The sequence below is a fragment of the Balearica regulorum genome, chromosome 2 (assembly GCF_011004875.1).
Source record: "Balearica regulorum gibbericeps isolate bBalReg1 chromosome 2, bBalReg1.pri, whole genome shotgun sequence".
Lineage (NCBI taxonomy): Eukaryota > Metazoa > Chordata > Aves > Gruiformes > Gruidae > Balearica > Balearica regulorum.
In genome coordinates, this window is record NC_046185.1 from 157397090 (window position 1) to 157423473 (window position 26384).

At 40.6% G+C, this 26384-nt stretch overlaps 1 protein-coding gene across 3 annotated transcripts in view; it reads left to right on the forward strand.

Moving 5' to 3' along the window:
- Nucleotides 1-8087: 8087 nt before the first annotated feature.
- Nucleotides 8088-26384, forward strand: part of PTPRN2 (protein tyrosine phosphatase receptor type N2) — a 674941-nt gene continuing 656644 nt past the window's right edge. For all 3 annotated transcript variants that reach the window (XM_075746622.1, XM_075746624.1, XM_075746623.1), the window contains exon 1: nucleotides 8088-8384. In XM_075746622.1, coding sequence (XP_075602737.1) covers nucleotides 8267-8384 — 118 coding nt within the window. In that variant the 5' untranslated portion in view covers nucleotides 8088-8266. The remainder of the gene's footprint in view (nucleotides 8385-26384) is intronic.

Sequence of the window (26384 nt, forward strand, 5' to 3'; positions counted from 1 at the left end):
AGAGGAGCACAAGTGGCTTCTTGACTGTCTGCTGTCCTGCACTTCCTCTCACATCACAGCAAGGGGCTGGAAAATGCAAGCATCAGCACTTTGCGCTTTGTGAAACCAGATCCTCCCTCACCTGTAACACATCAAAGTGTGGTTTAAGAGCACTACTAGAGCTGAAAAGTCAGGCACTCAGAAGTCAGGAGGTATCAAAACGAAGATGTGCACAGCTTTAACCTCACCTTTGATTACATGTCGAATAACGTGATATCTTTAATTACATCAAGACAAGTTAGTTAGTCCACACAAACTGTTCCCTGCTCAGTGCTCAGTCTGTATCTGCTCTGTGGATTGTTCAAACCCCTGGCTCTTGATGACACAGCAAACATTCAGTGCTTTTTCTCCACTCGTTGTTCAACATACAGCTCTACATTTAATCTGCTGCATGCTATTCATACCTAGCTCTGAGGACAAAACTGTTAACTTCCACAATGGCGTTACTATGGTACTATTCACTGCAGTCCCAGAATTTCCCAATGATTCATGTATCTTTCCAACTGCCTGTAGGTTTACTTATCACCATTTTACAAACGTATGGTGAGACTAAGTTAAAAAATTTCTATGAATTTTGGGAACTCAGTATGAAATGTCACATTGTACAGCACTTGTCACCTCAAAGCACCCTTCTCCAGCTGCAGCTGTGGGCGCTAAGCACCCTCTGAACCAGGCTGCAGGTTCCCAAGTCAGACACAGAAAGTGAAGGACACAGAACTAGAGCTCCCCGGCAGCTTTAATTGACTACGGGCCTGTTCTTTCAGAATGACAAAGTGCATCAATCATCTCATTCATCCTTTAGTTTAGCACAAGAGGAGTGGGTATCATCTCAGGGGATTAGTTATCATTGCAAAATCCATTCACCAGGTATCAAATCTTACAGTTTAGCAAAGATGGATAAAAATATAATTTTTTAACTGTTTCTGACCTCCCTCCCATTAAAAGCACCTAATTAATTAAAAAAAATTTCTCCCTATTGACATTTCAAATCAATTTTTATCAATGGCAGCCAAATCTAATTATTGATTGCATACCTAGGGGTTTCAACCTGGTTTTTGAAGAACAAGAACCCATTCACAAAAAAACCCATTTACTAATGTCTAATCATTTAGTTTGGATCTACCATGGTTTGGATGGTATTTTTTTCAGCCGTGCTGAGAACTCTAAACAGCCATGAAAATTAATAGGAATTCATGTGGGTTTGATTTTGAGATCTCCCTCCGGTGACGTCAAGATAGGCAAGTCACAGTTTAGCCTCTTGATCTGAGGTGATGGTGGGCATTAGCAAGAAATCAGACCTTTCTCAGTTTAAAGGGGCCAGCTCTAGTGCACGTCAGCGACCTCTGCTTGTTCTTATGGAGGCCATCCCTCTCCCAGTGAAGCCCAAATTGCCTTTCATAGCCTGCCACTAGATAGAAAGATGTCACAAGTGGCCTTAGCATTCGGATTCATCAGTTACTGTGTCCCTGTCTTGAGACACCGAAGGTCTGTTCTTCACAGGTTCTGAACGTCCATACATCGTTACTTGCAGGTTGCTTCATGACACCTTTTCCTTCTCTTCCACCAGTTTTTTTTTTTCAAACACAGCTTCAGCACCCTGTTTAATGTAGATATTACCATAAGTGGTATTTGAACGAGTCAGCTGGAATTTTAAATGAAGCTCAAACAAATTTGGGTTCAATCCAGACCTGCAAATGCCTACCATTTACAGAAGCTGCTCTCTCTGGCATCCCTAGCAAACCAGCAGAACAGATAATGGAAACTTTCCTCAGAAGTCCAAACTACCACGCACGGCTGAAGTGGCTGGTCTGGTACCAAGGGTTCCTACAGCCTGAGAAGTCAGCTCAAAGCAGGCTACCCTGAGCACTCATATACACAGACGTTTAGGTCTTCAGTTAATGTAAGTCACAAGTAGAGTTTTCCGTTAATGTAAGTCACATCTCCTGCTATTCTCACAGGTAATTTTCTCAAGCTGCATTTCATCTCTTAGGCCCTGAACGCTATGTTTTAGGCTCCTTTCCAACTGTTCTTTCCAGCAACACATAAAAACCATTATCATTCAGTTACAGCATAGGGAATAAAAGACCAGCTCACAGCTTACCAGTCATAACTAAAATCAACCTACTTTTTTCTTTTCTTTTTTTCTTTAAAACTCTATCAGTCGTACAGCTGCACAGTTCTCAAGGATTTTTCCTTCCAGCTCCATGTTGAACTCCTGTTCCTTGGTGATGCAGAAGTATCTAGAGTAAAACTTTCAGCATGCTCCAGAGTAAAGACATTCTCTAATACAATTTTGGAAACAAGAAGAAAAGGTTTAAAATAGCTGAAATCAACAGTACATTAAAACATTATTCCTAGATCCTATATTGCTGTGATATTCATAAAATAAATCCTACCATGCTCTTCCATCAAGCAATCTGACATCTTCTAGACCCTGCAAATATTTATTTTCATGCTATACTGAATTAGTATGAATTCATTTAAAAATCTCAAAGGCTCTGCTAGTTTTATAGATACAAAATAATTAATACTGAAAATCAGTAATCTCTGTATCAAATGCTAAAAACCTTCCAAGTACTTTTAATTATACTATGAAACGTTCAATAATTGAGATAGATAGATAGAAAGACCACAACCACTGCTGATATGACCTGGGGCTAAACCTTTTTATACCAGTTAAAGACTTCCTCCTTTAGGAGCTTTCTATTCCTTTAATAAACATAGTGCCTGAATGTAGAATACAACCACCAAATCAAAATTTAAGTTAATATTTGTACTGCAATGGAGAGAGTTATATGACTTTAGCTCTCAGTAATCCTGGCTTCTGTATAGCTTCTCATCCTCTAAACACTCTTAGTGTGTCAGGCACTGGATGGCATTTTAGGCAAATTGCTCATGAGTATTGCAGGGTAATAGCCTTCATCCTTAACTGCTTTAAAATATTAGCTATTTTAATTCTGTATTTTGAAAAATGTGGACATGGAATAAGTGATATGTTTTCTCTTAATGAAAGGGTCAAATATACAGAGCAATATTACCATGCATGTATTTTTTCAACATACATAAATAGAAGAAACTACTTGTAAGTGCACAGTGCAAAATTTGTTAACTGTTTTGATAGTTTTTAATCCCAAGAACTATGACAGCCTCTACAATACAGTTGCAATACCCTCCCTCCATAATTAAAAAAGAAATCTTTCACTTTAAACTTTCCATCAACAATAGTGAATAAACAACATCAACATATTCCAGGATATGAAAGTGTGAATGGTTCTGCAGTTGCTATTCAGAGTGTCTTTGACAGATCATCCTGAAGGGAGTCCAGCGCTTGTCAGCCTCCTAAAACGGAGTTTGTGACTGCTCACACCGACAACATGCAAAGCGACAAACGGTACTGTTCCTCTTGTGACCATGGTACTCCAAGACGGGGCTCTAGAGATGGTTTTTCTAGCCTTATTTTTCACAGTCTTCTGAAAGAAGTCCTCAGATCACAGGCAAGGTCCAGGAGGATTACTGCTGCTCAGCCAGCTCTTTCTGCCCTCAAAGAAGCATGGTGAAGGTTACATGTGCAGCACTGAGCCTCCAAAAGACTGCCTTTGTGTCTGAATATTTTACCTATGTCCTCTAAAGCCAGAAAATGTAAATAATAAAATAGTCTAAATTCTGCCTTGTCTGGGCATGGATACAGCACAAACCTCTCTCTCTCTTTCTCTCCTCTTTTGCCCCCCCCCCCCCCCCCAAACATCTTAAAGCTCTGCCAAGATATCTAGGTTACTGAATCTTAGATAAACTGCCTGATAGATATTGTTCCCTGTGGATTTTGGACCCATTAACAGGACAAATGATCTGCAATTAATGTGCTCAGGAGCTTTGATTTGGGGAGGGGGAAACAGGGGGGATAGGAGGGATGAGAGGAAGAAAGAAAATGAAGAAGGTAATTTTAATGCTTTTTTTTTTTTTAAGGATGTGTTTGCCTATGCAGGTAGACTGTACTTAGTATAGCTGGAACTGACCTTTTGTTCAGGCTCTTCTTTATACTTGGACAACCTGACAAATAGCTTGGTGATCTTTAGATGAAACATGCAGTTCTATCCTGTACAAATATACATATACAATTTCTACAATCATGCAGGTGTGCCTATGCTTGTATATACAATTCCCATTTGTAATTAAAAACCAGACCTGCAAAGGCTTACAAACATGACCTCAGTAGCTAAGTACACAGTAAAACACAGATGCTACCTTTATGTTTTGTACTCCTTATACGTAGCCTTTAACTGTCGTATATTATTTTAATCCTGTTTACAACATCTTATTCCTATCACTTAATTACTTATATGTGTATAACTATTAAGAGTATTTCCCCTTTGTGTATTTTTATGCCTAAATTAGTCTCTGGCAATGTTCTACTTCAACTGAATCCTATGTTTATCTTCTTTTTTAGCCCCACCTAATTTTTAGTTGATGTAATTTTGGCACCTTCTTACCTCTCTAAAAATTCTATCAATCAAGTCAGTTTCCATCTTATTAATTCATTACTCCTACTATTTCGTTCTAAACAGTATTAAATCAACAAAATAAATCCTATACTCACCTTTTTGCCTCTTCCATGCTGAACTATTTCTGCCTACCAGTGTCTTTTCTAGCAGGACTGTTTGCTTTTAATATAATCTTGAATGGCTCAGTGAAATTGAGAGAGAGAGAGGCTGACCTTATTGTCCAATGGTTAGATCATGTCTTTGAATCAACCAAAGTAAAAATTTGAACCTTTAAAATCTCAGGCCACGCAGGCGTCCTGGCTACTGGGATCATTTCTGGCCCTTTCTGGATCTCTTTCTGGCCCTTACTAATGGATTTTTGATTAAAACATGTATGTTTCTCATGAAAAACCTTAGTCAGACAACACAGCATTTTCAATCAGAAAAATGTTTCCTTGAAAAACTCCCTTTCAGCTGTGGTTACCATGGATAAGGATGTAAATCTTTCATACATATAAAAATCATATAGATTATCCAGCTCTTCTTTCACTTTTCCTAGCATGTTTTTCACACCTATATGGTGTCATAAAAAGGCTCAGCTCCAGCAATTAAGCACATGCTAAACTTCAATGTTATTCACTGTGCCGAAATTTTCAGATCTATAATTTCCAATGTCATTCTTTCATATAGGCTCACATTCACCTCCAGACACCCTAGCAACGGCGAGCTGGTATTGTACCCTCTCAGCCACCATTCAGTATCTTCAGACTCCCTTACCGAAAAGATTTCAATATGCCCTCACAGAAATAACTTACCGATACTCTCTTCTATTCCTCTTTCGAAACTATCAGGTCCTGCAGTTTTGTTTGAGCCCCACAACATCCCTGACTTCAAGAATGGAGTAATTTCTCTAGACTTTCTAGGAATTTTCACAAATTACTTATACTCTTTAGGATTTCTTTTTCCACAGTTGAGAAACTTGTTGAAAACATGATAATAAAAACCACAATCAAAACAATCTTATAAGGTTGGTAGACCTAAACAGGGATGCTTAATTTATTAGACAAACTATTAAAAACCTTAGCACTGAGAAATGTCTTCAGAAAATGGCTGTGAACCAGCAAGTAACCTGCATGTGTCATAACATGTTATTTACACTGTGATACTGTTATTAATCTAATTTACACTCCAGTATAAAGACTCCAGTCTTGGAGTTTTTACACAGCATTAACAAAATTCATTATACCTAATATCACTGACTTCAATCTGTCTGTTCCTGGGGCTTTAAGACAGATCTGTGTATCTTTGCTAGGTGCAGCCTACTATAAACTGTAAAATACAACCAGGTAGGGAACGTTTTACACTTTCCAGTCCTAAGAATTGCTACTTGACTTATTTCCAAACGCCCAATTCACGTACCGATTGACTCTTTACTCTTTCCTTGACACCTTACTCCTGTCTTTACTAACCTTGTGTACTCAAGGATTTCTTCCTGTCTTTGATGAATGCCCTTTCTGTCTTGATTTTTCACATTGCTTCACAGGCATTTGAACAGATGTCATTATTTTACTAATCCTCTGCACGGAGTAGCTATAAGAATTTTAATTTCCTTTTAAAATCTGCATAGTATTTGATCATAAATTCACAGGAACTATGCAAATCATTCGTTGCAGAGCTGCAATGACTTCCAGTAATACCGCTGCTATTTTGTATTTTCACGAACAACTTGTTCTTTCGCTGTGCCTGCCATTTGCTCCTTTCTTACCTTCAGTTGTTTTGCAGTTCTCTGCTAATTCAGATGACCTTTTCCCTTGTTCCTACTACTAGCTTTTAAAGCCAGATGGTTTGCATAACACATGAAAATATTCTAATTTATGTTTCAGCACTTTCATTTCTCATCTTGTCCTTTCCATTGAACACTTTTCCCTCCTTTTTCGGTTCTCCCCTTTCAGTGCTCAGATTTCTTTCAGAGTCATCAAAATTGATTTTCCTGAGGTAAAGGGACCTTCTGAGTTAGTGAAACCACTCCCCAGCAAGATATAAGCAACCATGTAACAGACCTCAAGGACAGAAATGCTTGAAAAGACCATCCAACTCTTTTGCAAACCCTGGGCCAGCAAACACCATCCAGTATCTATCTATCTATCTATCTATCTATCTATCTATTTTAATTTCTGTTTTCTGAATCAAGTATTGCCCTTTTTTGCATCTGAGTCACCAACCTTAACCGCAAAGAAAAGGAGGTGACTTTGCCCCAGCTCTGGAAGCCGTGACTCCTTCTCCGCAGCCACAGAGGCTCACATTTTTCCTACAGAGCAAAACTGAGAGGATAACAGAACCCCACAACTGTCTGTCAGGGCTCCAGGAGCCCTCAGTGCCTCATGTGGCACCCCAGCCCCCCCCCTCCCGGCTCCCCTGCCCAGAGCCTGGGGCAAAGCTCCAACCTGTGCCCCCAGGCTTGGCTGAGCACCCCAAGGCAGGTCCCAGCTGGTCCCAACGTGGTGGCTGGACTCCTTGTGTCCACCTCGGTCTGGAAGTGAGCCTTGAGTGTGAGTCTGTCATGGCTGTACCTGGTTAAAGCCAGGGATGCAGCACGTATCCCATGTATACCTCAAGTACGAAGAGAATCGTGAGAATCTGAAACTTCAGGGAGGAACAAAGCAGATGCCAGGGTGACGGAGGGGGCTGGGATCAGCCATCACTCACCATGGCATGGAGCTGGCTGTCCCAGGCAAAAACACATCCCCTGCCAGGAAGCATGGCAGCCGCGCTGTTTCACCTCGGTGACTGCAACTGCTGCGTTAAAGGCTAAATATTATTACAGCGTGTTTGTGAGAAAATGAGAGCCTAAGGAGGAGGGAGTCAAGGGGTTCATGCCCGAGACTCCTGCTCCCTCCCGGCAGCCCAAACAGAGCGTTCCGGCTCACGTGGAGTGAATTGGGGACAGGAGGTGGAGGATGAACACGTCACCCATGCAGACGTCTCCCAGGCAAACACGCACACCTCAGCTGTGGGAGGCGTTTACCTGAGGGCTCATATAATCCTTCGGGATGGCAAATAATTTTATGTGGAAAACTCGGTGGTAAATAAACCACTACTCAGGAGTCCGCAGGGAGAATCCACCCACCTAGCGTGTTTTTCAGGACAAACTTTGTCAGGGGCCGAATTGGTCTCACGCACAGGTGTGTGCAACAAGCACATTTAATAACTCCCTCCCCATTCTCAGCCATCTTCATGAGGGATTCAAGCGAACAGCCTTTCTAGCGGCAAGGATCCCCCTCTGCCCCTCGCCCGGCGGCGCTGGGGTCGAGCAGTGCCCGGACGCTCACGGCTCGCTGAGGCGGAGCCTCCGTCAGGGCCGGTGACGGTTTGGGGCCGGGGAACATCCCCTGCTCTCACCCCGCCGGAGGAGGGGGCTGCTAGCCCGCCATCCCGGCAGAGAGGGCAGGGATCTCCCCCGCGGCCGGGAGGCGAGCGGGGAGCTGGGGGGCGGCGCCGCGGAGCGGGAGCGAGCTGCCCCCCCCCCCGCCGCGCCTGCCGGGCGGGCGGGCCGGGCCGGGCCGGGCCGGGGCGGGGCCGGCTCGGGGGCGGGCAGGCGGCTCTGGTCGCTGTCCTGGGTGTTGAATCTGCTGCGGCTGCCGCTCGCCGGAGCCGGAGAGCGGCTGCGGGAGGCAAAGGGCGGGCGGCATGGAGTGAGGGCTAGCGGCGGCGGGCAGGGGAGCGGGACAGCCGCCTGCGATGGGCCAAGCATGATGGGGGCGCTCGGCTCCGTCCTCCCGCTGCTGCTGCCGCCGCTGCTGCAGGTCCTCGCCGCCGCCCCGCGCAGCCAACCTCCCTCCGCCGGAGCCGCCGCCGAGGCGCGGATCGGTGAGTGGGGCGAGGGGCGGGAGGCGTGGGGCTGACGGGGAGCGGGGCCGCGCCGTCCCCTCGCTCCCTCGGCTGCTGCCCGGGAGCTTCCTCAGAGGCAGGTCGACAGGCCCCCGGCGGCCGCGCCCGCACGGCTGCCGGTGAGGGGCCCGTCGTTCGGTCCTTCACAACCGGCTCCCGCTGAGAGGCCCCGTCCTCCGGCTCCTTATGGCGCGGCTGCCCGCTGAGGGTCCCTGTCCCCTGCCCCGTCACGACTGGCTCCCGGCCCCTCGCACCTCCTGGGTCCCGCCTCTCCCCGCCGGCCCCTGGTCACCCTGAGGCCGGCTCAGGGACCCCAGCGGCGCGTCCCGGAGGGATCTCTGGGGCCACCTCCGAGGAGCCGGTCTCACCGACTGTCCCCACATGCTGAAAACTTCCTCCGAGACAATCACGAGGCCCCTAAAGTCGAGGTACACGGGCGGGGAGTCACCAGAAATGCATCCAGCCTCCACCTATTTAATCCTCTTCCCAGTTTAGTGGATTCAGCCACAGAATCCCCAGGCCACAGCCCCCCAGATGCAGCCCAGCCTTCACTGGCACCCACCCCAACTCATTCTGCTGGAGGTGGATGCATTGCTCTGGCTGCACTGCCTCCTGGTTAAGGCTGTTTCAGAGGTGTCTAAAAATACCCAGTGCTGCCCAGTGAAGACCATTAAACAGCCTCCTTCTTTTGAGACATTCTCCAACCAACCCCTTCCTCTTTTAGAAGATACCATCTGCAGTAAACATTCCCACCTGCTGAAATGACCCATACTAACACAAAGGCATCCTGAAAGCAAACTCTGCGTGTTGAAGATCAAGGCTGTCCTGTGGTGCCACTCTCCCTGGCAGCCCTGCCCTTGCGTGGAGACACTCATGACTGTATGCTCACCAGAATTATCTCCAATGGCACCTACTAATACAGTCAGTCTCATTTCACTTACAGTATCTTTCTGAAACTCACTTTAAGTCAAGAAGGTCATAACTTGGATAATTTTCTATTTTTTTCCCAGTTTAATACCTACCTACAGTGGTTATGGAGATCAGAGAGTGCAAGCTAAACTAGCTGTCCCTTAGAAGTCTTTTTTTCTAAGACAAAAAATAAAATTGCTTTAAGAAACAAAGGAAGCCTCCCACAGAAGTGTCAGTGCAGTCTTCCTCATGTACATTCTGTTTATTAAGGAGCAATTAAAATCAGCTGACCATGTTTTTAATGAGGCTTCAATCAAGTGGCAATAAAAATGAGCTATTAAATGCTTGCTACAGTGAAGGTAGTGATGCAAGGTTTTGAAGGAGAAACGGTTTGGACTGGATATATCCCTCCCTCCTGGTTGCTATAGATATAGACTGTTTCCCCTAATCTGCTGAGGAGAAAGCTGGCATAAAAATATTGAAAGTAATAGCTGTAATTTTTACCTTTAGAATGCAATAAGCTAGGCACTGCTTTCAAACTAGTCAGATTTTGATTGTCTCTCCCTAAACATAAACTGCAAATCAGTCTGGGCCACAAAATATTTTTCAGCATGTTGTAGCTACAAACCAATGTTTGTGTGTTTGTCACTTCCCTGTGCTTCTGCCTCGACAAGGATGCCTGCCTGACTGTTAAGGCTGTCCTTGTGTGGAAGGGAATGGGGGAAGAGCAGGCTTGATTTTACATAGTGAATCCAGTGGTCTGGGAGGTATAATTCAGAGGTATTTCAATAGCAATAAAAAAAATTGAGCCTTTCTGCTTCTTGCTGGGATAGGGAACTAACTGATATCTCATGGATTTCTGTGAAAGATGGTAAAGGATTTATTGTGTTAGAGAAGATGCAGGGACATGTTTACATTGCTGGAAGTGAAACAGTTTTAGCTGTCTCTTCCCTTAGAGTTCCTTTATTTCTTATATTGACTAGTGTTTCAGATCTCATTAATCTTGAGTTCAAACTATTTATTATGATAGATTCTGTTCGATTTTAGACTACAATTTTTAGACACAATATGGAGATGCAACTGTAGTTTTACAAGGTATCTGAGTTCTGGGATTATCTGTGGTTATAGGTGGAAGATACTAATTTGGTTTCTTCTTGTGCACAGTACCATTTTCTGCAATTGAAAATGGAACACAGATGCATTATAGACCTCTATAGTATGTGCTGGAAACTGCTTTAAAAGCTATGTAATTCTAAAAAAAAAATAAATTATTTATTTGTTCCTGTTAGGTGTTTCAGAAAAATCTTCCTCAAAGCTGGTTCTGTAGTAGAAGTTCATGACCTTTACAATTTCATAGGGTGTTTTCATCCAATTTAATTCTTTTCCTCTCTTTTTTTTGGTCTACTTTTGTCTATGCTTTCCAATATAGTAATAATCTCCAAATGATGACCTATTTACTTTGTAACATACTTAGAAACTTGTTTAAGAAATGGGAAGTTTTAAAGTTACAGTTAAATAAGATAAAAGATTTGGATTTGTGCTGCTTCTGCCTCTATAATTCATGAGGCTTTGTAGATTGTTATGGTGGGAAGGTGTTTTTATAAGATGCTATTATCAACAAAAGCACATATTCTTCCATTTCTTGACATTTCAAGTAGCATTTTAAATGTGAACAACTGAGAAAAAGTATAGCCCTTCCTCTCTCTCTGTCTCTTGCCCAGGTTTAGCCCAGGAGAGAGATTCTGATCTTTTCCATAGAAAAAAATCAGCTGAGTACATAATAATGTTCATTAGTCTTTGATGAAACAGTAGGGCTGGGAGTTTAATATTCTAAATAAATATTTGTTTGTTTATAAGACACAGTCCATTTAAGATTATGGAACTTCTTTTTTAAAAGTGTTTTACAAAGTAATCATCTGTGAACAATATATTCTGATCATGTTTGCTAAATTCCACAGATTTGGGTTATTCTGCTCCTGTAGTGATGGTTGTATGGATGGGTTTTTTTCAATGAGACATTTTCTTATTAGCAAATAATTATGCTGAGGAAGCAGTTAAACTAAAATGCCTTCCAATAAACACTAAGCAGTTACTTCAGTAAAAATTGCAGCTTCAACAATTAAAGTGTTTTCATGGAGTTGTACAGCTTTTTAAGTAGACACATCTCTTCAGAAAGTTGCAGCGGTATTTTATTTTCATATTAGATAGGCTGAGTAAGGTAGAGAACTTTGCAACAAAGTAAACTGTGAGGGTGGTTAATCACATCATTATTTCATTAGTCCTAAAATACCAATACTTTAGAGCAGAAGTCACCCTCATATGTGTTAGAAAAGGGAGTGTGTGCTTGCTGCAGTGCCTTCACATTGACCTCTAATGTGTAAAATGATTCTTATAACCTTCAGTGAATACGAGTACAACTTTGCAATATAATTTGATCTTTTGTGCTGCATGCAATCCCATTTTTTTGGTCTGCATTTTCTTCTCAAATGAGTACATTAATATGCTGTGGTAATTTCTGGAAACAGCTGTTCCATGCACCATGTAAGGAAAAGTTCCTTCAAAGTTGTATTCAAATGATCATATGCGAAATTTTTGCAAGTTGAATGCCTGTGAATTTAGTTTTTAACTAACTAACAAAAAGACAAGTCGGTCACATTTCAGCTTATAAACATGAAAGGTTCTTCTAAAGCTCTGAGTTTCTGACACATACAGTGAGCAAAGACAGTGTCTTACATTTCACTAGGGCTTGAATATGGAAACTTTACTCAAAGACTTTTAAATAACGTTGCATGTTAATTGTAGTACTTTCACAAAGCACAGTCCATATGTTTAACAGCTGAAAAAACAATTTTAGCTACGAATTAGGAATTTCAAGTGGTGAAAGTTGAACAGAAGTAAGAAATTGCAAGGACAGGGACTTAATTTACCATTGGTGGAAAACATTTCTCCAGTGTTGATTCTTAAATTACAGGAGGATGAAATAAATAGTAGGACAGATGGAAAAATACAAAAATTTTGGCTTTTCATTCAGTGCTTCAAATACAATCTAAAGGAAGTAATGATAGAGAGTTTTTATCTATGGGTATTTCATGGGGAATAGCAAAAAAGTAGGTCCTGGTTCAGTTCTTGTTGGGTAGATGTTACCATAACAAAACTACCAGAAATTGTTGTCAGCCATCATTGTCAACTGTCCTGGAGAGCCATGAGGATGGAAATTTTGCTTCTTCCAGCAACTCTGAGCTAAGCTGAAGCTCACCAAAGGCAATGTCTACCTTCCCATTGACTTCAGTAGCATTTGGATCAAAATGCTGGTTGAGGGTTGTAGGAGACTGGCTGAGAAAGTAGGGGAATTACAGTGCTGCCATACGTTCACTAGATCAAATTGTCTGACTTTCCAGTTACATTAATTTGGAACTTCTCATAGGCACTGAGGTATTCTGATAGAATCATAGAATCATAGAATGGTTTGGGTTGGAAGGGACCTCAAAGATCATCTAGTTGAAACCCCCCTGCCATGGGCAGGGACACCCTCCACTAGGCCAGGTTGCCCAAAGCCTCATCCAACCTGGCCTTGAACACTTCCAGGGATGGGGCCTCCACAACCTCTCTGGGCAACCTGTTCCAGTACCTCACCACCCTCACAGTAAAGAATTTCATTCTAACATCTAATCTAAATCAACCCTCCTTCAGTTTAAACCCATTACCCCTTGTCCTGTCACCACACTCCCTGATAAACAGTCCCTCACCATCTTTCCTGTAGGTCCCTTCAGGTACTGGAAGGCTGCAACTAGATCTCCCCAGAGCCTTCTCTTCTCCAGGCTGAACAACCCTGACTCTCTCAGCCTGTCCTCACAGAAGAGGTGCTCCAGCCCTCTGATCAGCTTCGTGGCCCTCCTCTGGACTCTCTTCAACAGCTCCATGTCCCTCTTGTACTGGGACCCCCAGAGCTGGACGCAGTACTCCAGGTGGGGTCTCATGAGAGCAGAGGGGCAGGATCACCTCCCTCGACCTGCTGGTCACACCTCTTTTGATGCAGCCCAGGACACAGTTGGCTTTCTGGGCTGCAACCGCACGCTGCCGGCTCATGTTGAGCTTATCAATCAATACCCCCAAGTCCTTCTCCTCAGGGCTGCTTTCAATCCATTCCTCGCCCAGCCAATAGTTGTGCTTGGCATTGTGCCGACACATGTGCAGGACCTTGCACTTGTTGAACTTCACGCGGTTCGCACCGGCCCAGCTCTCAAGCCTGTCAAGGTCCCTCTGGATGGCATCCCTTCCCTCCAGCATGTCGACTACACCACTCAGCTTGGTGTCATCGGCAAACTTACTGAGGGTGCACTCGATCCCACTGTCCATGTCACCGACAAAGATGTTAAACAGTGCCGGTCCCAGTATCGACCCCTGAAGAACACCACTCGTCACCGTTCTCTACTCGGACATTGAGCTGTTGACCACAACTCTTTGAGTGTGACCATCCAGCCAATTCCTTATCCACTGAGTGGTCCATCCATCGAATCCATGTCTCCCCACTTTAGAGACAAGGATGCCATGTGGGACAGTGTCAAATGCTTTGCAGAAGTCCAAGTAGATGGTGTCTCTCACTCTTCCCTTGTCCACCAACACTGCAACCCCATCACAGAAGGCTACCAAATTTGTCAGGCATGATTTGCTCCTAGTGAAGCTGTGTTGGCTGTCACCAATCGCCTCCTTATCTCCCATGTGCCTGAGCATAGTCTCCAGGAGGGTCTGCTCCATAGTCTTGCCAGGCACAGAGGTGAGACTGACCGGCCTATAGTTCCCTGGGTCTTCCTTTTTACCCTTCTTGAAAATGGGGGTTATGTTCCCCCTCTTCCAGTCGGCGGGAACTTTGCCGGACTGCCAGGACTTCTCAAATATGATGGAGAGTGGCCTGGCCACTTCATCCGCCAGTTCCCACAAGACCTGCGGATGCATCTCATCAGGTCCCATAGACTTGTGCACCTTCAGGTTCCTTAGATGGTCTTGAACCTGATCTTCTCCTACAGTGGGTGGTTCTGCATTCTCCCAGTCCCACATTTTGATATGTTGATTTAATGTAATTATTGATGATGGAGTATAACTTATGATATAATGCTAGCAAATAAAAATATCAACAAAATAATGTAATTAAAATAATGTTATATGCTCAGAATGTGAAGGATTCAGTGTAGGAAGCTGTATGCTTCTCTTTGTCAAAAGTATTTTTGTATATTCTAGAAATGTTGCTTAAGTCATCAGTTATGTTAGAAAGCAACTTAAAAAGAGCTTGATATGAAAGCATGTCTATCTGTTAGTTCTATTGAATTAAAGGTAAGAATTTAATGGTTTTGGCATCATGCCATGACTGTTCTACCATACCCTTTTCTACAATGTCTTTTTACTATCTAACTTGTATTTGTGGAAAGTGTCAAATGGACAGGAAGTGAACTATTTCTCTATCAGTAAAAGGAAGTCATTGCAGAGTGCTTTAAAGGTTGTTCATAGAATGGGATTTCTGGGGAGATTTTTTCTTTCTGTTTGGTTTATTGGTTGAGAGAAAACAGACAAGATTTTGGAAATATAAGACCCTTTCTGCTTCCTACCTCGTGTACCCCAACATTTCTCTGTATTTGGTGAAATGAAAGAGAATATTTCTACTTGTCTTCCTTCTTAGTTTGCTACCAACGAATCATACCAGTCCCAAACCCATCATCCAACACCATCATCAGCCCACGCCATCAGTCAGCCTACTGAGAGGAAATTAGGTTACTGCTAGTTGTTAGATACTGGAATACTTGGGCAGTTCTAAAATAGCAATGGGTAGTTAATGTTGACACCTTAATGATAAATAGGCAGTTGCCTGTGAAATTCATTACAGTGAACAGCAATGTTTATACAAATCAGTGTGGAGAGTCTGCCGTTACTGAGAAAAGGGCAACTGCATCCCTGAAGGCAGTGGAGCCCACTGGTAAGCAGGGAGTTGAGATCTCCTACGTCCATCAGATTTCCATTGGCTGGAAAGAGAGCATAAGAATATGAGCTCAGATGTAGGTGATTACTATTGGTCATACGTATCCAAATCCATAAGAAGACCTGTGGAAGCCAAAAGCCAGTGTATATTCCAACTTCCTGAAAATGATATGTATTTTGGCTTCATCCCACTTACATAGTAGCCTAAAATTTAGATAAAATCTCTGAAGTTATTCTCACAAAATTAGTATACATAATGTCTTGCTAAAATCTGTGTTGGTGTTTACACGTAGATTTAGGAGGGCATTCAATAAAGATTGGAGGAAAGATCAATTTGGGTTTGGTGACAAAATTTGCAAAGTAGGGAAAGTATCCGAGTCAAAGTCCACTGCTAGTCTCTGTCAAAGACAGGATGCTGAGCTGGATGTACATTTGTTCAGGCTCGGCCCAGTCACTCCTAATAAATCGAGGAAAGAAGTAGGTAATGTTGTTGCTGGTGAAACAGTTTTATGTTTACAGATGAAGAATAAGCATGTGAAGATGCCGATGAAGAGCATGTTTGCAGGGGAACAATCAAAAGAGATGCCAAGGAATAGAGGCATGTTGGTAATGTGGATGTTTAAAAGAGGGAATGAGAGATGAAGTGGTTAGTAGAAGTAAAATTATTGGAATTGGAGATCAGGAATGGAGATTAGTGAGTTGTATACAATCTGTAAAGATGTAAACTTAAGATTAGGTGGAGTTACTTTTTCTCATGAAAGAGACAGTCAAATGCAGCAGCAAAACCAAGATGTTCAATGGACCAGTTTGAGGCATGAGAAAATGAAGCAAGGTGACCAGAAGGAAAAGGGATTCACAAAACAGAAATATTCATTCATTCATTTAGGCCAAAGCTGTGGCAAATATGGAGTCAGGAAATGCATGTAGAATATGAGAAACTGCTCTGTGAATAGAAAGAATTTATTTCTTTTAATGTAAAGGGTGGGATTCATCTAACTAAACGTAATTATTTGAGCTAATCACTCTAGGGTCCTTTTAGCCTATATCTAGTTTATAAATTTCCATTAATTTTACCCAACTGTACATATCTAACATAGGTCAGATAAATGTCTCCCTGAATGGGAGACACTTAGTATTGTCTTAGTATGTTTCTGGAAACAGCTGTTAATATGTTTCCCAGGCTAGGGTGAGTATCTGGCTGTAAATACGGTAGGTGTGGTAGGTACTACACCTTAGCTATTCAAAAATCATTTGCTCAGGTTAAACTTGGGGAGAGGAAAGCATGTTTGGAGACTGATTCACCTGTCTTGACCCACTGAAGTGAGACTAATGAAGTAGCTTAAACTAAAGTTAGGTTGGTTGAGGGTCACCTACTACATTACTTCAAAACCACAGGCATGACTTTGAGATACATAGGTCTTGCAAGTAAGCTGTTTAGGAAGGTCCTGTGAGTAGTCAGGCAGGTTTGTCACATAAGGGACTGAAACAAGTGAGGTGGCTGAAGGATATTAGTAGTCCTGGAAAAACTTTCTCTGAGAAAATCACCCTCTAGTAATCTCAAACAAATGAAGGTGACCTCTGAATGAGACAAAGGATAAACCAGCATAATAGAATGAGCAAGTGAAGGGAAAAAACAGGTAAATGAACAGGAGGGCTGCAGGTAAGATAGGCAAATGGGAAGGTAATCTGGTTTTGGAGAGCTGAAGGAAGGGGACCACAAGAGACTTATCAGTTTTGGACAGTCAAGAAAAAACATGAAGGGCATGGATGTTAGTGTGTACATAGGGTTACTGAATTTTCTTATGGGAGTTTTAGGGGCTTTACTTGTGAGGGGGGGTGGAAGGGCTCTATTTTTATCTTAACCATTTCATAGTGTCAATACACTATAGCATTTCCAGTGACACTATGCCATTCAGAACAGCTGTGCTCACCAAAAAATTAGGGAACTTTTTCTTGAAAAGATTACAGGGACTTAGCTTTATAGAGTTTTTTCCTTTTGAGAAGGAATTTTTGAGGAGTAACATAGCTTACTAAATTACTGCATCTTACTGTTTTTTCCTATAGTTTCTTTCAGTAAAACATACTCAAATACTAAACATATTTTATTGATGCGGTTTCTCTGAACAGAGTTAGCACTTACCATTGCATACCTATTTTGCTTCAAACTAATATGTTGATAAAACAAGGTATTTTAAGGTATAACTAGAAGTTTTATGGGAAGTACAGCTGGTTATAGTAGGTGTAAGGTCTTTTCTTTCAGTCATACCTTAACAGCATGCAGTGATGGTTACATAAGCTTGAAATCATAGCTAACAAGTACAAGGTAACGAAGAGAGCTATATGTGCCTCCCAAAATGTAATATACTTCCAGATGTCCTCATCTGGACAAACACACACTACATATAATAATAACATTACAAAGTTCAACAAAAGGCAGGAAATATCTGGATACATGTAAAAAAATCCCTTTTTACCCGCTCACCTCCAATTAATCTTTGAAGTCTCAGGTTTGAACCTCAACAAATTCTGCAAAATACCTACAAAAATCAATCTTGGATGCTGAAAATGTGATAGACACTTTGGATTTCTGGCACACAGAAATCTTCTGCTCTCATTATTCTGCAGGAGATAATTACCTGTCTGTCTGTTGCTGTCCTAAAAAAGCTAAGGATATTATAACCTCTTCTCTTGTTAATATTCTGCTCTGCACCAGGAGGGCTATCTTTTCTCTACAAACTTTTTTAGTTAGTTAATACAATTCAGTTAAACTCAGAGCAGTTGTTTCAGACAACTGCTTTACTTCACCTGGAAGGTCATATCTCATCTTCAGGCCTGAGGAAGAGTTTGTGTGTTAAGAAATTATCTCTGTTTTTTCAACTATTATCAGGTGTCCTGGTTTCAGCAGGGATAGAGCTAATTTTCCTCCTAGCACCTGGTATAGTGCTGTGTTTTGGATTTAGGATGAGAATAATGTTGATAACACACTGATGTCTTTAGTTGTTGCCAGGCAGTCAAGGACTTTTCAGCTTCTCATACTGCCCTGCCAATGAGAAGGCAGGGGGCAACCAAGAAGCTGGGAGGGGACACAGCCAGGACAGCTGGCCCGAACTGGCCAAAGGAATATTCCATACCATATGACGTCATGCTCTGTATATAGCTGGGGGTTGGCTGGGAGGTGGAGTGGCTCGGGAACTAGCTAAGCATTAGCCTTGGGTGGTGAGAAATTGTGCCGCTCATCACTTGTTTTGTTTATTATTATTATTATTATTATTATTATTATTATTGTCCTTTTCTGTCTTATTAAACTGTCTTTATCTCAACCCATGACTTTTTTTTTTTTTTCCCATTTTTCATTCTCTCCCCCATCCCACTGGGAGGTGGGGGGGGAGTGAACAGCTGTGTGGTTCTTTTAGCTGCTGGCCAGGTTAAACCACGACATCAGGCTGCAGCTTTGCAGTACAGAATGTTTGGCAATAACAGAAGTTTATGGCATTCCTGCCAGTGACTGCTTGATCTTGCCTGTGTAAAGGTTATTGGTTTGGCTGAAACAACAACAACAACAAAATATCACCTAAACCACAGCCCTGCTTACAAGCAGTGAAAGCAGTGCTGGTATTAGTGCTGGTATCCATGAAATGGCAACAGGGAGATGAGTTTGGGGATAGTTTATGCCACTATTAGTTTATGCCACTATTGGTCCTGAGCTCTCCATGGCATGTGTCCTTATAAAAGATAGTCTCCTATTAACCTGACCTCTCTTACAGAATTTATTTGTAAGTTAGACATTAAATTCTCTTTACTCTTCAGTGCTGAATTAAAAATGTGTCATCAAAGATTATAACCCTTGATTAATGCAGATAAATCACCACCAAAGAATGTGAATGTCTATTCTATTTTTTAAAGAATGTATACATTATGGTGTATTTCTCTTGGCAAAATGATTTGTTATAATTTTAGTTTAGATTGTGGAATACTTTATATACTTGCTGTTTATATTTCAGCTTAATTTGATTTCTGATATGATAGATGTTAGGCTATCAAATATCTTCAGTGAGCTATTACTCATAAAATCTTTCCTTTTCTAGATTTTAGCAGGGCTCAGTATTCTCAGTATGTCGTCAGTGCAATGCCTTACTTACACTAGCAAAATATTATAACCAACTTCCGTGACCTGCCCTCACCTCTTATCCCAGCTTCTCAGCTACTTTCATGGTACGACCCTGTGGATTACAGCAACTCCTTCCATTTGTTGGAGAAGGCTGTAGATACCGATGACTATCCCACTTCTTACTTATGTCCTAAAGGAAGATAAAGAAGGAGGGGGAAAAGGGAAGTTTGGTTGTTATACATCTGTCACGACTTTCTGGAAATATCTGGATATTAATGAAGACAAGTTACCAAGGTAAATATGATCAAGCATTTAGGTAGGTGAACACATCTTGGAGTTAGCAACAGTTGGCAGAGATAAACCCCTGCTAAATTCTTCAGCACAGAGTATTCCTTGTAGATATTTGATTGTTATTTGATCTATATTCAAGAAATGTCTGGGTTGGTTTTTTTTTTTTACCCTTGAAATCTGGGATCAGATTCTGCAATTTTCCCTTTCCTCAATTATGAACTGAAATTTCAAGTTGTTAAAATATTCTTGTTAGTACTACCTATCTGGAGGCTTATTTTGGTCAAGTAGGTCAGCTCATAGTTACAATTTATCAACATACATTATATGCAGGGGATGATTTCCAAGGACAAAGGGCAGCTATAACAATTGCATATTCAAAATAAATGCAAAAAAAAGAAATTTGGAAGAAAAAACCAAAGTTAACTGATGCTGTCTGGTGAATTTCCATCTTCAGAGCTGCAGAAAAATAAAACAATCATGTTCTTTGGGAGCAATCACTCACACTTTTAGACAGTATAAAATTTATAATGCTATAATCAAATGGCATTTAAAAAGCAGAATGGGAAGGTTGTTTTAGTAATATATCTGTTTGGTTTTATGCCGCCCAACCAAACAAAGATCTACAGTTGAGGGCTTTTTTTTTTTTTTCCCCCCTGTCCATTTGCTTTTGTTTCTCTGAGTAACACCTGCTCTAATGAGTTTATAATCTGAAAGTAAATAACTGAGGAGGGAGGAGGAAATGGACACAGCACACAGGCTTGAGAATAAACAGCTGTCAAATGGCTGACATTTTAGAAAGTAGAACACACAGCTTTTATGAAGGATCTGATTCAGCTTGAAAGAAGGAGCTGATCACACCCGGTTGTCAAACTTTCCCAATTAAAGAAGTACTTGAGAGAATTTTAGTACAATACTTTTTATCATCTTCAGATTATGGAAGTATTTTCACAGTTTAGCAGCTAGGGAAGAGCTCTGACATGATCAGCTACCCAGTGATGGGGTGGCTGCACAGGTTGTTAAAAGGAGCATGGTTGTGCTTCTTTCTCTGAACTTGCAGTTTAGGGAGGTTCGTGCCAGAAAGACTAAATTAAATAGTGGTGCGTGTAAAGGGGGGATGAGCCTCATCTAAGCCTCTGCATGAAGCTGCCAGAATCTGAATTTGCGTGTACATATGTTTGGCCACCTAACACTCCTTTAACAGGGTGGGCTTCTTGTCATTCAATATCTTTCTTTTTGTCCATCCAGTATTAGAATAATACTAACTTGCTTTCAGATGAGAGTTCGTCACTGCACAAGGAGACTGTTATCAACGGAAGTATATAAAATGCAGCATTTTATTAATAGCTTCACCAGTTTTCCTGAAGATTTTTTTTGTGTTTGGTGTAAATAAGGATGGTTGCAGGTTCAGTTCCTTCTGATGTCACTGGTGTTAGTTCAGGGTTCCTGGATTTAAGGTGGTTTAAGGCATCAAATATTTGAATAGGGCTTGCCTAGAGTTGGTTTTATAGAATATGTTTAGTTCTATTTAAGATAGAATACTAGAAAAAAAATATTTGAACATTTTCTTTCTACTCAATTTGCCATTGTCTCTGTTGCAGTTTGGAAGATAGCCTTGGCTCGGGAGCACCCATAATTTCCTGCTCCTTGACTAAGATACTCTGCTTAACTCTTCTCAGTTGAGACAATTCTTCTTGCTGAAGGATTGGGTTTGGTGGTTTGGTGGTGTACCTATATCTTGCAACCTTGATCCTGTAGAATGGGGTGTGAGCGTTATTTTATTTGGGATTGTCACTCCCTGGAAAACAGAGGGTGCAGAGTTCTGTAGTTCGCCAGCCACGCCTGAGTCACTCCTCAGTGTTAGACAATGTTCATGTACAAATGAAAAGGAACCAAGTATTCTACTCTATGCCGAGTTCAGTAAAACAACTATTATATAAAGAAATAGATGCAGAAAAAGATCACATAACGTTCTTATACCTGTAATCCTGGTTTGGCTTCACAAGGCTGTCACATTAACCTAATTATCAGAATGCTTAATGAAGTTTACTAGAGACAGATCATTTCTGGTCAGTTTTCTTCCTGCAAGGTGGGTACTGACTTGAGGTGAAGAATCTACCTTTCCACTGTGGTATTTTCCTCCACCTTCCAGTCCCTTTAGATCTTGTCAGCTGTGCTAACAGAACTCTGTTTGACCAGCTTCACCATTACCATGTAACCTTTGGAAAGTCCTTCCCAGTTGTGCAGATGTCAACTAAATGCCAAGCAAACCATTTACAGACTGCAGATACGACACTTCCTGAATACACTTTAGGTTAAATACGTAACTTTCTTATAAAGTAAGGCTTCAGAAATTAATTATATAAATGTGTATAAATGAAAGCAATGAATGCTGATAGAGATCAGATATGGGAAAAAAAAGGAGAGTGTTAGGAATAAATAGCCTTTAAATGTGGCAAGCTGGACATTAGCGTACTATTGCTGTAATGCTGCAGTCAGTATACAACATCTCTTTTTCCTAGTCTTTGTAAGTAAAAAATCAGTGAACTGGCAGCTTTGTTGGAAATATAGATTAATTTCATCATGTAGTTTGTTAATGCTAGTTCATTCCACGGTATTTTATGTTATATTTATTCAAAATCTATTTTAGTCATTTCATTTTTGAATAACGTATGTCAGGTGTTATGATGATAGTTTTTTCACGTCATAAATCACAGGAGAGCTGTTTCTATAATAGTTGATTACCTAAAAGCTATGATTAAGTCTTTCTATTTAATTTTGGTTCTGATTACCAATGCAAATACTTAGACATGTACCTGACTATAGGTAAGTGCTATTGTCACTTAGTAAACGGGACTGTTCACCCTTTTTGCTTTCAGCATGGGAAAAAATAGGTCACAGCAGTTTTGATTATACCTTGAGGTTTTGTAGAATCAGGACTTTTATTTTACTCATTTCTTTGGTAATTGAGCAGTTGAATGGCATCAAAATTTCACACACTACAAAAGTCTGTAACAACAAACTTCATAGTACTGTCACCTGTGTACATTTTTAGGGTTACTCAAAGAATTTGTGGCATTTCCAAATAAGATAATTAGAACAGTTTTTTTTAAAAATGAAACTAGATAGGAATTCCTCAAATTACTTTGAATCTGCTATTTGGAGCACCTTCTGCAATAATAATACTTTGTGTGTTTCATTTACTTTTTAAAAATTGACAAGGCACACCACTTTAGGATGAGTTAGAAGCTTTGGTTTTCATTCTCCTCTGATGAATAGGTATCTGGTGACATCTGGGAAGGACTGTAAAAACCTACATTTGAGAAGATGCAAATTAACTGAACATTTCTCTGAAACCAGATTGGTGCCAAAAATCCACTAACTGATGCTTTACAACTGCATGAAAACTGAAAGACGTTGTTCCTCCTTTTCCAAAGATGATCCCCAGTATGCATATTGCCAATTCTCCCCCAGAAGAATGACTTTAACTCTGGACCTTAAAGATCAGCAAGACAACACCAGATATCATGTAGTTATAGAGAAAATAAATATAAATTCTTGTTTTAATCCTCAGGTGCCTCATGAATGATTTTTGTATTCACTCTGCAATTTCTCAGTTTCTATATTATCTATGTGTAGTTATTCTCCATATGTGAGAAACTGGAAATAGCTTTTTATTCTTAGTCTCATCTCAGGAGGTGCAAACTTATATCTGCAAATATATATTTTTGCAAATCTAAGCTTTTTTTTTTTTTTTTTTTTTTAAATGTAGATGGTATGTTGCTATAGGATAAAAAATTATTAGGAATTTTCCCTTAGAGGCTATTGAGAATTCTCTCCTCAGAAGAGAGACTACTGGGTGGTTAAGGGGAAAGAAAGTAGGACAGACCACAGCAAGTGAGAAGTCATTATGGAAATAGCTAAAAACTTTAGTTCACCTTTTCTGTTGCATTCTTACCCATGCTGAATATAAACTTGATTCCTCTGAAGAGCTTATCTGTGTTTCTTAACTTGACCTACAACTCTTTTAAGACAGTGTTTAAATTTAAAGGGCTTATTAGGAAGATGTTACTGTAGCAACAGTAAAGTAATATTTTTCAGATTTGATAAAAAGCTTTAGTGTCCTTCTTGACTGAATCTTTTCCAGATTTCACAGTAAGAATTTTTTTCAATATGTCATATATGGTATTTGTGGAATAAATTATCAAAAAATAGTCAAGTGCAAAGAGGAAAAGGATAATTTCAGATAGTGACTTGTTTTTAAGAATCTTACCTACAGTAATATTTTGCCATTCCAGTATATGAGGCTTTAAAATATTAATAGAGTCATGATTCCCTTTTTCTGTGCATCTGCTGAGGCACACATCTCTGTTGGTGGTTCAACCCTCCAGGCTGGAATGAGGCCTGATAGTTCTGAGGGTTGTCTGACAGTGGCGGACGGCTGGCAAATGGGAAGGTCATACCAAGGTGAGTGTCGTGGTGCGTTGCCCCATTCTTACCCTCTTTCCCTCAGCAACTGCTACTGATCACTATCAGAGACAGATTTTGGTCTAATCTGATATGGCACTGTGGATGGTTTGCACCTAAGAAACTTTTACTAGAGCAAACAGCGTGAGCACATAGCATCCTTCTGAATAATGCCTGTGTTCCCCTATAGACTGATGGGGACAAGAGACTCGCTGTCCTGAGGTTATTCTGGCTAACGATAGAGCAGTTCTGAAGTGGGCAAATATTCTAGATGCAGATATACACAAACTTTCCTCAAAGGAAGAAAAACTTATAGTCACAATAATTGTGAATCAAAAATTATGCTAGTTTCTCATTAGGTCCTGCAACAATAATAGTCTATAAGAAACAAAATGAAGTGGATTTTTGCTAGTAAACTGTTAATGCGGTGCTAAGTATTTCTTGCCACTGTGGGCAGAAAATACACTACGTTAATTTTTTTTTTATAGACTTGTGTTCCAGCCAGAAGTCTCTAGTCTATATTAAAGTGCTCCTGTTGGGTTCCCATAGCCATGGAAAGTATATAACTAACTTCGGTAGCAGGAAAAAAATACATGCATTTGCATTATGTATTGGATTTCAGTACAGATGAGAAAGTGTGAATGGAAAGATATTACCTCAAGACAGAAAGCACATTTCAAGTATTATGGGCTTTTGAGCTGGATCATTCTACCCACCAAAGCAATACCATCACTTCAGCCTTTTACCTGTTGCAGAAGGCAGCAATTTAAGACTGCATAGCGGTTCTCTTTGGTAGCGTGTGAAAGTTATTGGAATTACCTGGAATTTTGAGTAAGCGAATGTAAGTGGGATTGGGTGTGCCCTTTACCTAATTTCTTTGCTTTTGGCATTAGAAAGGAACAGCACAAGGAGTTGTTTTACTTCTTGTTTTAAAGACTTGCTTTTCAATAATCAGTTACCCTTCCGTCTCATTTTGGAACAACGATCCAGTACTATTCTAGAAGGATGTGTGCCATTTGTAGTATTATGGTTTCTGCAACAGTTGTGTAATGGGGAGGTTTTACATGAGTACTGGTGAGATCCATCCCTATTCAGTTTATAGGAATTTGTGAACTACTAACCTTGAATACTGTATTTTGCACATAGAGAAATATATATATAATTCTCAGTATAAAATGGATTTTTTTTCCCTCAAATGAGTGTGAAATTATAAAAGTGCACCATCGTGCATGACATCCATGTGAGAGGGAAGATTAAATTGCAAGCAAGCTGAATTTAAAGAGAAAATATCTCTACAGTGCAAAAAAAGTAATTGAATAAAGTAGAAAGAGGTGCAGTGGGCATATATTTTATTGATTTATCATGATCTTATACCAGATTGGTGGATATTGTAACCTCAGCTGAACCTATTTTTTCATTGCTTTAGTTCACTTTCACAAATGAACAGTCTTAAAAAACAGTCAGATGTGTAGATAAGCAAACAAAAGATGATAATATTGATGAGAAACGCCATACAGCTTCAGGAAGATCCATTAATATTTTGTAATCTTGCAGTCACTCAGTTAAAAGAAGTGTAACTTTTGAAGGCTTCTTTAAAAGAAGAAGGTGAGAGATTTTAATTAAAACGAAGGATCTTTGTTCTTTTTAATAGTGCTTCTAGTTATCTGAACCTGTTGTACGTATGTTATTTGAACAATGACTGTGAGTTTTTGCTAGAAGAGCAAGAGATCTCAAATTGCTCCCAAGTGCAGTATGGCTATTTGATACCGTATAGCTGCTATTTTTAACCACTTGAGCCATTAGTTTTGTGTGATTATTGGATTAAAATTCTAAGTGCAGTACAGATACTAAAGTTATGTTTTACAGGAGTCAACAGAACAGGGAAATAAATAATATTTTGGGATGGTTCTGCCTCTATACCTTTTTTTTCTTTCAGTCCTTAACTGCAGCAGAGGGTGTTCCTTGAAGACGTTTTAATTTTATCTGTTCAACATTTGGAATTTTTTTCTTATGGGAGCTTCTCATATTTCCACATTTGGTTTTGCTCCATATCAAGACAAAAATAAAAAATAAGGATGTTTTAATAGAATAAAACATTTTTAAAAAGTTATTTTTTGGACAAGGCAAAATACTGAACCATTTTTTTTAAGGCACCAATGAACTTTGTTGGCCTGAACTGCCAGGTTTGTCAGCCTGAGGGCAGAGAGAAGGTTTTGCTGACGCTAGAATATTTATCTTCA